The following is a 13,605-nucleotide window of genomic DNA, read 5'->3' on the forward strand; positions in this document are numbered from 1 at the left end:
CATAAGTTATCTGTGCTATAGATATGCTGTGCTGAAATCAAAGTCATTTACAGCTTGTGTTAGCATTTTCTGCAATTCCTCTGCTTGCAGATCCTTTCTTTGGTGTGATCAGTTTTCACCCAGTCAACACAACCTGAGTCCATCACCATGTGTGAAAACTGAGTTTATCACCTCACAAAGGAGGCAGTTTTTATTATGATATGACACTGTATGATTTTTTTTCTCCACATAAACTTGTCCTGTTCACACAGGACATATCCTTGCATTTTTAGTGAAATAAAATATACAGTAATGCTATTGTTAGACCATTTAAAATGTTTATTACACAAATAAATGTTCAGTGTATATAGGCCTAAATAATATAATGTTTAAAATAAATCAGCAGTGACTGATTATTTGTTTATTAAAGTTTCTATTATAACCAAAGCAAACTTTTTGCTGATATATCAACAGAATTAATGAGCCTGAAAGTTGTGCATCTGGAATAATTATTTTAACATATAAAAAGATCATCTGTATTTTAAAACAGAGTGGTTATGTGAGTATTATGAGAAACAATAAATGTGTTAAGTGTATATTTTAGAAAATGTAGTTATTATTGGTCAGTGTGCTATTTAATGCAAATATAAAACAATCTAGATATTGAGAAAATCGCCTTTAAAGTTGTCCAAATTAAGTTCTTAATAATGCATATTACCATTTAAAAATTAAGTTTTAATATATTTACAGTAGGAATTTTACAAAATATCTTCATGGAACATGATTTTTACTTAATTTCCTAATAATTTTGGCATAAAAGAAAAATCAATAATTTTGACCCATACAATGTATTTTTGGTTATTGCTACAAATATACCCCAGCGACTTAAGACTGGTTTTGTGGTCCAGGGTCACATATATTATTGTTTTCATATTATATTGAATTGAAAATATACAAGTGTATAATACACACAATAAAATCCCTACACAAATGTGTACATAAAATACAAATACTAGATTCAAAATATACACAATAAATTCAAACCTTACACATTAAATTTAAAACACACAAATGTGCACTTACAGTGCATGTTTTCAAAACCTACACAAATATGTACATGATGTACAAAAAATAAATCGAAGAAATACACAAATGTGACCCTGGACCACAAAACCAGCCATAAGGGTAAATTTTTTACAACTGATGATTTGTTAGTATAGGACAATATTTGGCCGAGATACAACTATTTGAAAATCTGGAATCTGAGTGTGCATAAAAATTTAAAGTTGTCCAAATGTTCTTATGTTCTTATGTTAAGTTTTGATATATTTATGGTAGGAAATTTACAAAATATCTTCATGGAACATACAATGTATTGTTGGCTATTGCTACAAATATACTCATGCTACTTAAGACTGGTTTTGTGGTCCAGGGTCACAAATGGTTACACAGAGTGCATACATTTATCATTTATTATAATTCAAGAAATAAACAAATCAATAAATAAAATGCATATATCCTAGCGGAGCCAAACAGCATTGGCCTTTGTTTACGTTCTTGCTACAACATAAAATGGCCCCACTCTTTTGCATGTTCCCGGGGGCAGGGTATATGTAAATTTCAGGGTTTGTGTAATGATTATTCCACTGAAGGCGAGAACCCAAGTGCAGTATTGATTGAACACAGAAGTGACATCCAAAATACAAAGACTTGACTTGACCAGAAACAGACTTGGCTTGAAGAGACACATGGACTCACCAACAGAGGATTACACAAACAAAGTTAGACAATGACACATGAGGGCTATATATACCAAACAGTGGGAGAACACATGACAAGAACAACCAATGAACAGAGAGAACTAATGAACAAGAACCAGTGAACTAACAGAACTGATAACCACCTGACAGGACAATGAACCAATAGGTGTGTTCGACTTAAAACACAGCTACAGAGGGCAGTCAACGAGATTAGCCGAGAGCAGTCGGGGGCGGAGTTGAAAACGGAGCCATGAAGTCGGACACTTTCTGCTCTCATTAGTGACGCTCTCGCTGTGTTTGCATGCTCTATTACAGATGAAGTGAATTAAATGCAATATTTGTCAAATACACAGACGTTAACATATACTAATAAAGTGGGGTTATATATGCTTTTTTCAGTGTTTTATGGTAAATGTGGCTCAACATAACACTGCGACTAAAGTAAAAAAAAAAAAAAGCTTTTACTGTTTTGAAAACACAGATTTGTGAGCATTATTGGACTTGAGGATGTTAGAATAAACCCGAAACACACATGATCTTGTCATGCAGTGAATCTAGGCCTATTGTGAAACAGCTGTCATCATCAGAGCTCGTGCAGCCGCTCTGGAGAAACTGCAGCGGCTGAGTTAGCCGGCTGCTCTTGAATTGCTATCACGGTACTTTGATTCCATAGTCGCGTGGGAGTCTTAAATTGAGCAAAATTTCTAACCGGCATACACTGCTTCAAGTCAGAATTTGATCGAGCTGCGCAGCGCTGTGTTAAAGGAGAAGTTCACTTCTAGAACAAAAATGTACATATAATGTACTCACCCCCTATCCAAGATGTTCATGTCTTTCTTTCTTCAGTCGTAAAGAAATTATGTTTTTTGAGAAAAAAAAATCAGGATTTTTATCCATATAATGGACTGCTATGGTGCTCCGAGTTTGAACTTCCAAAATGCAGTTTAAATGCGGCTTCAAACGATCCCAGTCTTATTTAGCGAAACGATCGGTTATTTTCATTAAAAAAATACAATTTAAATACTTTTTAATCTCAAACACTCATCTTGTCTTTCTCTGCCTGTTCTCTGACAGTTAGGGTATGTTGAAAAACTCCAATCTCATGTTCTCCCTCAACTTCAAAAATCATTTCAAAATCATCCTACATCACTGCAGAAGTTGTGACCCAGTCTTTGCAAAGTGAACATGCATTAAAGATCAAACACTCTTAACAAAAAAGGTAAAACAGCGATATAGGATTATTTTGAAGTTGAGGGAGAACATGAGATTGGAGTTCGACATACCCTAACTGTCGTTAACTGGAAAAAAACACTTCAGGCGGAGCAAGACAAGACGAGTGTTTGACATTTAAAAGTATATAAATTGTATTATTTTTATGAAAACTGATTGTTTCACTAGATAAGACCCTTCTTCCTCGGCTGGAATCATTTACAACCGCATTTAGTATCTTTTGAAGTCGCATTTAAACTATATTTTGGAAGTTCAAATTCAGGGCAGAATTCTTTTTCTTCAAAAAACATAATTTCTTTACGACTGAAGAAAGAAAGACATGAACATCTTGGATGACAAAGGGGTGAGTACATTTTCTGTGAATTTTTGTTCTAGAGGTGGACTTCTGCTTTAAGTCAAACACACCTATTCATACCTAGCGAAAACAAGACACATGAACAAAAGGAACACATGGCAGGATCACATGACAGGGTAGGGAAACACATGACAAGGCAGGAACATGAAACATGGCAAAATTTAAAAATAAAAGACATGAAAACAAACAGAACCCAAAATCATTTTCAGTTTGTGATGTCACTAACCAAGGAAGTAGTTGGTTGCAGTTAGTGATGTGAAGTTTGGATCATTTTACTGATTCGTTCATCAAAATGAACAAATAATTTTTCAAGGCATTTGTTCTTTTGTTTACTTCCGCAGAATATAATTAAAATGTTACGTGTTAATAGCCAAATACCGCAACACATTTACTAATATCTACAACGTTTTGAATAAGACTGTTAATGCAATAAAACAATAGCGCAACCAAGGCCAAATTGAAGCATAAACGATTAATTCATTGTTTCAGGTTATGCAATCTGTTAGTTTCACTCACCTGCTGAGCCGACCTGTATTGTTTGTTCTTTTATCATGTCACATCACCATAAACTGAAGCTATGCAGTCTGTACTGGAAACAGTATTGATTAGTTCACCTCTCGAGTCATCGGGTTCGAGTAGTTCGTTCCCAGTCCTATAGGCTATAATGTTATGCAGTTCCGGAAACAGTATTGATTAGTTCATCTCTCGAGTCTTCGGGTTCGAGTCGTTCGTTCCCAGCCCCATAGACTATAATGGTATGAAGTCCGGAAACAGAATTGATTAGTTAATCTCACGAGTCTTCATGTTCGAGTCGTTCGTTCTTTTGTCACGTGCCCGCCTCCCGGCTCAGTATCTTACAACGAATACAAACACGACATATTATTAACTGTATGCTGTTATTATGTATGTGTCTTTGCTTTAGCAAAGTGATTTTTTCCTCATCATACAAATAAAGTTTAAAGCCTCTTTATTACCACTAGAGGTGTGCGACATATATCGTCTGCGATAATATCGTAATGTAGAATGTGATTTTATTTCTCAATAATTTGAGAAAAGAAATTCTACAATTTGAGACCAGAAACGCATCACATATATATATATATATATATATATATATATATATATATTATATATAGATAGTATAGGATATATAGTATAGGATATATTATAGTATTTAACATTTCAGTACACAATACATATACATAAGAGTTATATATGTAATAAAATTATATAATTTTTACATTTTTATTGAGAGAAAATAAAATAAGACATGAGACTGAAAGAAAAAAAACAGAAATAAGACAAACAAATGAAAAAGCAAAATATATAGTGCAAGGAGGTTCCACTGGCTTATTTTTTAGGACCCTGTAAGGTCAGTAGCTGAAGCATGTCATATCTTGTTTCAATAATAAAAGAGTGCAAAGTGCTTCATTTAAACAGATCAAACAAACAATAATAAATGATGAAATATCAACCAATCACATCAATGTCAATGGGTATATGGGTGACTCAAAAAGCCTTACATAATCTTGGGTTATTACTCTATGCTCATGTTCAGAAGTAAATAATGTATCATAAATGTTTTAGGTTTTCAGAGAATATTAGAAAATTACAGATTTATTGTTTCTGAAGTTTGGGTTTCTGCTTTATTTGGGGATGTTTAAATGTAATGGGATGGTGTGTCCCAAATGTGCTCTTTTGCAAGACCTTCTTAGTGTGTATTAGAGGTCAAACATGAACTTGACGGAGTAGTTGTCAAGGTTGAAATGATGCTCAGTGTGGGTTTATGGGAACACTAATATACATAATACACTAATAACACATAATCACGAACAGGCTTGAGAGAAAGCTCACAGAGAAAAGCTAACTCTGTGCACATAAATACCTGACATTTTCCCCCTAAATAAAGGCTATCTTTGCCTTATGGCTTGTGTTGTCTCCTTTAGTGCTTAGCTGACTTTCAAACAATAATATCCTACTGAACAAATGCCGACCTCTGATGATAAATCATGTAAGTGAAGACCAGTGACCTGCAAAACAGGCTACCATGTCCTTCACACTGTTCACATAATTTGGGATTAAAACCTGGCATGTGAAAGCAGGTCATAGACACTGCTAAGGGGAGCATTTTGATCAGTGTTGTGCTAAAGTAGTGGTTTTCAAACCCTGGGTCGTGACCCTCAGGTGGTTTGAGAGACTTTAAAAATCTGTCCCCCATGCTCCCTGCGTATTCTACACCCATGGGGATAATCCATTCAGAATTTGAATCAAAATTTTTTTTTTTTTTATGCTGCTAAGAGGACCAACGTGGCAAACATGCTGCAAAGTTTTTGGAATGACAACCACATATAATTGGGGGATTCCCTCTCAAAAATGCAGTGACTGACATAGTGATAATTATAACAATGGACCGGACAAAATATGTTATGTTAAAAGATTTTCAGATTTTATTTGATTTTGGAAGAGAGCATATACTTTATATACTGTAGATATTTCACCTAAAAATGAATACTTGATGTTAATTAACATTTTTTTTTTGGTCCTTGGTCCTTGGTGATTGATAAAATGCAAGTCAGCGGATGCCCATTTTGAGAATTAAAAAAGCATATCAAGGAACACAAAAATAATACTCCTAGCTGCTGACAATATATCAAGCGCTCCAGTTCCAATTAACTCCAAAAGTCAATTAACTGAGGAAACTGTTCCGGACCAAAGACCAGTGATATAATCCGAACACTTGATGGGTGAAATGAAAGTTTTTATGGTTTCTCATTGTTTATGTAAAAAGGTGAGCTGATGAAAACAATTTAATCACTTTATGTGCTTTAGATGCGTAAAACATCCACGTTTCAAATCATTATTGGGAGTTTCAATAATATAAATTGCATATACGTTTCGTCACTTATTGCTTAAAATAATTAGTGAATTGAACCACTTTATAAAAATTAACTGTCCAAAAGAACCAGTTTGTGTAAAAGAATCAGCATTAACAGAAGATTTTATTTTTGGGCAAACTATGTATGTAAGTGTAGATGTCAACAACATCATATATAGAATGTGTCTAAACTAAGGATTGAGGTCTGTCAGATAAAACATCAGCTTAGTGATGATTCAATCAGCCGTTTTATTCCTACCATTATTTCTGGTTGGAGGCTTCCATAAATATTTGGTTTACATGGAGTGACTTTTCAACAATGTTTAATGGTGCACTCAAACATTTAAATTATTGCCAATTTTAGCCACAACTAGGCTAAGTTTTAACATATGCACAGCTAGTGCAGCTGGCTCTAGACTATAACAGAGACTTGAGGTGTTTTTTTTTTTTTGTTTTTTTTTAGCTTCGGCCTGTAAGCAGTCCCTTAGAAACCACCTTACACAACCTATCATATACTTATTAGCACCCAAGCAGTGCTAGTTCAAAACACAAACTTATTGATAGCATCTTTTTTTTCTTTTGTTCTTTTGTTTCTTATATGTCTCCAGAGTCTAAAAACCTTTCTTTGTGGTGTTTTTCTGTTGGTTGACTCTGGAGTGTTGCTTCATTGATCACTATAAAACAGCAGTTAGATTATTTTGGATTGCAATATGGGACCAACAGTGTAGTTGTTCAACTCAGCAAATGCATTGGGGTTTAAATGACATTCTGCAGTGTTAAACATTGCCAGTGAATTGCTTCCACTCCAGCTCTCAGCGTCCCTGTGGTGGCTTAAGTGCTTAGATCTGTCTGAGGAGTGGGGACTGTTAAAAGCACAGTTGTAAGCCCCATGTTTCTGGCTGGTGTCTAGTCAGTGTATCCCTGAATAGAGCAATGGGTTTACTAGTCCAGGTATTGTAGCATGTTTTTTGCTGAAGATAGGTAGTTTTATGTTGTGGCAAAGTTATGGCAGTGATGAACTTTTTTCATATTAAATAAAACTTATTTAAAGGGATGCACTAATATTACTGCTAAGTTAATAATTATTTTCATGTTGTACCAGATCAATGGCCAGTATTAAAATATATACCAATTAGTCGAAATAAATTAAAAATAAGAAAAATCTGAATCTAGCCATTAAACATATATACATATATATGTACAGTATGATTTTTTTTTAACATAATGTAAAGTTTACTTTTAACAGTGTTATTAAATTTTACAATTATTAAACTATTTCTACTCAAATTAACTGATTGTCTAATATCAATAATTTAAACAATATTATACCGATATATAGTGCATCCCTACTTATTATACCGATATATAGTGCATCCCTACTTTTGTGCTGTAGAATAGATGATAGCATGCTAATTATGCACATTGCTTTGTGTCAGTTGGGTAAATGTAATTTTTTTTTAAATCAACAAAATATGACTTAAAAAGCAAGCATTTTTTTTTCTTGTAAGCCTGTAAATTATAATAATTTTATTTGAATTGGTAATGTTTTATTAGTGTCTTTCAAGGAACCCGCACAGTTGCTGCAGGACACAAACTGACACAACTCACTGTTGATTTCACTGTTGTAGGAGAAAGACTCTAGGGCGGTTGCTATGGTGCTGAAGGAGCTACCAAGTAAGGCATCCTCAGATGGAAAACCCCTGCTCACCGTGACAACCAAGGTGGGCTGAGCACATACACCCACCAACAGGGAGCACCAAGCATGAGTGTGACTGTGTGAATAAGTAAAACCAAGAGCTTGGTGCACCCTGTTTTGAATATCCGTTAGTGTTACGTGACACACATGAGCCATATGTGTGGAAGTGCTAAAGTTGCTTCTTGTTGTTGAAAGCAAGCTGCTCTATGGGGTTCACACTAGATGATGTCATAAAGACCCATGACAATGGGGTGGTCCTTTGGGACCGTCGGTATTTCACGACACAAACAAGAGTGGCATTTGCTTTTCGTGAACGCTACTCTCCTCATAAGCAGCTGCAAAATGTTTTGTTGCTTGAATTTTATTTCTGTTTTTGTTTTGGCTTTGAAACGCATGTATGTTACCTGTTTTATACCGAATCCAGAGCTGCATGTTCATGTTATTTGCTGTTTGTTCGCACACAGGGAATCATTTATTTGCAGGAAGCAAATGAAATGTGGATGGAGAGTCTTGCTGCCATGTGGGGAGGCTTATGTTATTTATTTATTGTACTACCATTCTTCAGTTATATGAAGTAAATAAATGGGTGTCATTTTTGGCTGTCTATAAAAGGTTTACCCAAATGTTGGAGGATTTTGTGATTTGGAGGGCTTCGTTCTATTCCATTGGGGATGTGGCAGAGAGCCATGCATTTCTCAATACATAGTGATGAGCTGCTCAATGGGGAATTTACTGCCAGTTACTGCTGAGAGTATGTATTGTGAAAATGGACTAAAAAACACTTGCTATCTCATCCCTTAAAAAAGACCACATGAAATTGAAAGTAATTGGTGAAATTCTAAAGGATACACAAAAGACAAAATTTTGAGCAATTCAATGACCTATATAATTAAAAAGCCATGAGAAAGTTACTTTCAGGTATTAAACAGCTGAAAATAAAAATACGCAAATGGAATTATGATTCAGAGGGGGGACGCAGTGTGCTGGAATTATGATTCAGAGGGGGGACGCAATTTGCTGTTTTTACTTTAAAAAATTTGAGTCACGTAAAAGTGCTCAGTGGCATTCTCATGCTTGGTTGAATTGGATGCATCAGACTATTAAAGTCTGACGCACTTTACTGTATCATTCTTTAAAGGGGTGCTATTATGCTTTTTCACTTTTTGAATTTTAGTCAGTGTGTGGTGTGTATCTTTGGGCATAAAAAAGATCTACAAAGTTACAAAGTCAACAAACAGCTCCTTTGGACTACAACATTTGTTTTCTACATGCAATGATGTCACAACGCTGTCCATTAGAATATCATTAAAAAAAATCCTGCCCACAGAAATTCGAATTGTTGGAGGGAGGGTAGGGATGAGGTGTGGGATTTGCCTAACTTTAGCGATGCAGCGTGGAGAACCGCTTCAACGAGTCGCAGCGTGGTGGGTATAAACACAAGCATTGACTAAAGTGGCCACATGCTGAAGCCGCGATCTACTCCGGTTGCGCTTCGGAGCCGTAACGCCCCGCAAATGTGTGCAGTGTGTGGTAAGAGATTTATTCATCATACAGTGTACATAGCTTCACCTATAATGTGAGTGTTTTTTTAAAATGCATAAACTTGCACTAGAATAGGCTAGGCTAATCAGTGATGATGTTCTTTGATAATGTTAGGCTGCTTTTAGCCTTATGCTGGAGCTGGTTTCGGGCAATGAAACTAAGTATGTAAATAATTAAATGCATTAGCACGATAATATATGTATTGGCGATCTCACAGGCTCATGACAGGACCCAACACTACTGTAGCGTATTATTTACTCACCCTCCATGCATCCTAGGTGTATATGACTTCCTTCTTTCAGATGAATGCAATCAGAGTTAGCGAATTGATGTGTGTTTTTGTAAGAAAAATATCCATATTTAAAACGTAAGAACCACTTGAATCTAGCTTGCGCTAACAGTTGTACACGGAACTTGCTTCTTTGACAAGGGGCGTGGCAGTACTGAAACACCGTCCAAGCTGTTCGCCAATCGCAACGCAGTGGGAGAGCTAACCAATCACAACACGTTTTGTTTTTCGGAAGGCGGGCCTTCATTAAACCCAGAACTAATCGAGCCTTATGTGCCAGGCTGGGAGAGATGTATTGCAATAATGTAAATTATGTTAAAAATAATGTGTTTTTCGAACCACCAAGCATGAAAGCATGTTCTAGTACACCCCCAAAACAAAATCAAGACTTTGTAAAAGAGCATAATAGGACCCCTTTAAAATGGCAATGTGCACTTGATTGCTGTTATCAATATAACATGCACAAACAATCCCTATTAAATCAAATTTCTGTGGGCAGTCGTAGCACAATGTTGATATGCCAGACAAATAACATTGGGTTTTTTGAATAAGCCACTGTCTATAATGAGCCTAATTTGCATAAGGAGGCATGTTTTTGCTAAAGAGAATGAGCATAAATATATACACATTTAGTTAAACTCGATTGTGGGTGGTTTGTCAATAAATCACTGCAACTATTTTGTGAATTCACCTTAGAGTGTAAAAACTGAGTTTGGTGCTTGTAGGATTTCAGGATGGACTTCATATGTTCTTTACACATTACTAAGAGGCCTTTACCAAACACAAGGCTGATAAATGGGTTCCCTTATGTTCCCCGTATTAATAATTTATGACCTCTGTTATGAAGTGGGTGCTCTCAGTGCTGACCTTTTGTCAAGGGCAGTTGTTTTCTAATTTAGCAATTCTTGTCATCCATAAAAATCACCATTGTATTGCTTCATATGGCCAGATCCAAAGATTTGCATCACAATTTGTGTCACAACATGCTACACCAGAATGATTCATTGTTATATGTACTGTATACACGTTAAATGTATTGTTTAGTTGTCTGTGTGATACTTGTAAACCAATTAATATATTTTTGAAACTCTATTTACAAATGCCAGTGAGTTACAGCATTGTATCGCTTAAGACATGCATTATGCCCGATAGTAAGTATTGTAGACTATCTGGCGTTTGGTCTGAATCAGTGATTTCAATCATTACTGCTATCCACAGGTAATAAGACACCCTCTGTGTTGTGAGATTAGATGATTTACTGTAAAGAATTATTTATTCTATTTATTTCATGTTCTCCCTGGAATAAGTACATGATATGATGATGTAAAATTTATGGAGATTGTTGGTTGCAGGAATCATTGGATTGGAAACATGAAGGTGTTGGAGAAACTAAAACTGCTGCTTCAAATTTATGAGTGTTTTAACATATGTGGCTAAAGGTTTTCTTTATCAGTTAGCATTTGCTGTGGCTCTAGGCAAAGCTGTTAGTTTGCGAACTAAAACTAAAGGTGCAGTCACATTTATTATTATTCAAAATTCCATGAGAGGTCAAAAGATTTTCCCACAGATTTTGTATCAGGTTGTTCATGCAAATTCGCCACTTGGACCAACAAAGCCTTGATTTGTAAGTGACTTATGTGTGAACTTTTGTAGTGATAGTGGACTCTTTAGCTTATGAAATTTAGCCAAAATTTTGTTTATGTGACTGCACCATAACTAAAAAACTGAAAGAATGGGAGCTGTTTAGTTTGACCGTTTTTAACTTTGTAATAAACTGTGATAATTGCCATTTTCAGGGGGACAACCAGGAGCACTGTTCTGGGTCCTGTGGTCCTCTAAGGTCCTTTATGACAAATCTTATTGGGCTAAGGGGAGAGGGGGCTCACCTGAAAAAGCGGTGAATTTTATAGACAGCCCTGACTGTGATTTGCAATATATAATTACATGAATTAAATATGTAATTACATGTTTTCATGATTAAGAAAAATATGTGCCGATTTTCTCTCATTTCTAATCAGGCATAATTAAACTACCAATTAAAAACTGGCCACTGGAATCATTTTGTGGTCTTCGCAGGGGGATAGCATCTTGCATAACAACAGCATCTACCAACAGGGGTTAACGGGTCCATGCTAACTGCCAAACCTTGACCACTTGAGCTGCTAGAGGTTTCAAATAGGCCAGTTTTTTTATAGCACCACAGCATTTCTACTTTTGGTGGAAATCAACCTACAAGTGATTTACTTAGAGTAGACTATGCCTGTTAAGCAGAGAAAAAAGTATTAAGCGGTGTGGCTAAACAACAAAGAGGGGATGTATCAAAGGAAGAAGGGCATACAAGAACTAGAAACAAGAACTGTGAAATAAAAGACTGACATAAAATGGTAAATAAAATGAATGTCTACATAAATGTTACAAATAATAGCAATATGTTGTGGAAATGGGTGCATGCTGAGTGAAAAATGTTTGGTTTATGTGTTACAGCTGTGTAGTGAGCAGCAAGAGAGCCGTCCATTACTGAGCCCTTCTATTGATGACTTCCAGAGTGAGAGCAAGAGTGATGGAGCCACACGGCCAGTCACCTCCAACACAGCAGGTTCCCCCATAATTACTGCTCTGTCATCTGTTCCTCCTCTCCTTCTCACTCATCTGCTCTTCTTCTCCTCTATCCCATAGCTGTTAGGCGTGAAGTTTTATATCCAAGAATATGGTGCTACCTTGTTTGAATAAAGTAGTTTGCAGTTGGTGTTCCTTGGTATTTACTGTTTGTCCCAGTTAATCCTTTAAATTCAATTCAAAATTATTTTTAGGTGTTTAAAAGTTTAAAACAAAAAATCCAGCAAATGCTGGTTTGAGCTGGTTTAAGGTGATCATGTGCTAGTCCTAAACTGGTCCTGAGCAGGAGCTAGTTGTTTAGGACCAGCTTAGGACCAGCACATGACCTAAACAACTAGCTCCTGCTCAGGACCAGCTTAGGACCAGCACATGACCAGCTAAGAACCATCTTAAACCGAATAAAGACCAGCTTAAACCAGCTCAGCCATGCAGCCAAGCTTCAAAACATACGTAACCAGCAAATGCTGTTTTTTTCAAAGGGGGGAAATATTTTTCATTAAAACTTGCATAATACCTAGGAACAGACCTAAGTTTTACAGTTAATAGAATACGAGAGTACAGGTTTTCATTTTGGTGACTCTAGTTGGCAGTATTTTGTTCCACATTCTCTAGTCTTGTCCACAGCACTAGACTTGGTGGACCTGAGTGAACCTTGTGAGAGAAGGTGGAGCTGGGACAGATGGAGTCCCCGTGGGTCTCGTAAGAATGGTTTCTCTAAGAGTAGCCTTCGCAAGAAGAAGACTGAAGAGACGGAGCTGATCCAGGTGGAGACAGAGCCATCATCTCCCAGCCGCTCTAATCCTGAAAGAGCCTCTTTAGATTCAGGTATCTACCATGTCTATCATGTTCAAATATATAAGTCAAATTAGTTGTCAGTTGAGATTTTTTTGCATTATTATGTTTTACTTTTGGTGCCATGAGAAGTTACTGAGACTACAAACTTATGCAAAACAATTGTCTAAAAAACTGGATCTACCTGGGTTAACTCAGATGCCATAGATATGGTGGCTGTATCTCCCTGCTATCAACAAACATTAAAAACCCTATAACGCATTAGGCAAGCGGTCCCTTATAATCCATGAAAAGGCCTGCATTTGTGAAACTGATTTAAGAGTACAGTTCTTTTAATCAATGTAAGAGGTGCTTATGATTAAACTTGCAGTTGATTTAATCCAGGCTCTTAGTGTAATTACATTTTTGCCCTTTGTTGTCCATTTTTTTTATCCCATTGGGCACTTCATCAGGAAGCAGTTACTCTGCACT

At 36.1% G+C, this 13,605-nt stretch overlaps 1 protein-coding gene across 2 annotated transcripts in view; it reads left to right on the top strand.

Moving 5' to 3' along the window:
* pex5lb (peroxisomal biogenesis factor 5-like b) overlaps positions 1–13,605 on the top strand; it is a 46,904-nt gene that overhangs the window by 8,579 nt on the left and 24,720 nt on the right. Inside the window, exons 2-4 of one of the 2 annotated variants that reach the window (XM_051125365.1) lie at positions 7,828–7,920; positions 12,211–12,322; positions 12,967–13,167. In XM_051125365.1, the coding sequence (XP_050981322.1) occupies positions 7,828–7,920; positions 12,211–12,322; positions 12,967–13,167 (406 nt within the window). The remainder of the gene's footprint in view (positions 1–7,827; positions 7,921–12,210; positions 12,323–12,966; positions 13,168–13,605) is intronic. The other variant, XM_051125372.1, reaches the window with a different exon arrangement.

Source organism: Labeo rohita, chromosome 2, assembly GCF_022985175.1.
Source record: "Labeo rohita strain BAU-BD-2019 chromosome 2, IGBB_LRoh.1.0, whole genome shotgun sequence".
Classification (NCBI taxonomy): domain Eukaryota; kingdom Metazoa; phylum Chordata; class Actinopteri; order Cypriniformes; family Cyprinidae; genus Labeo; species Labeo rohita.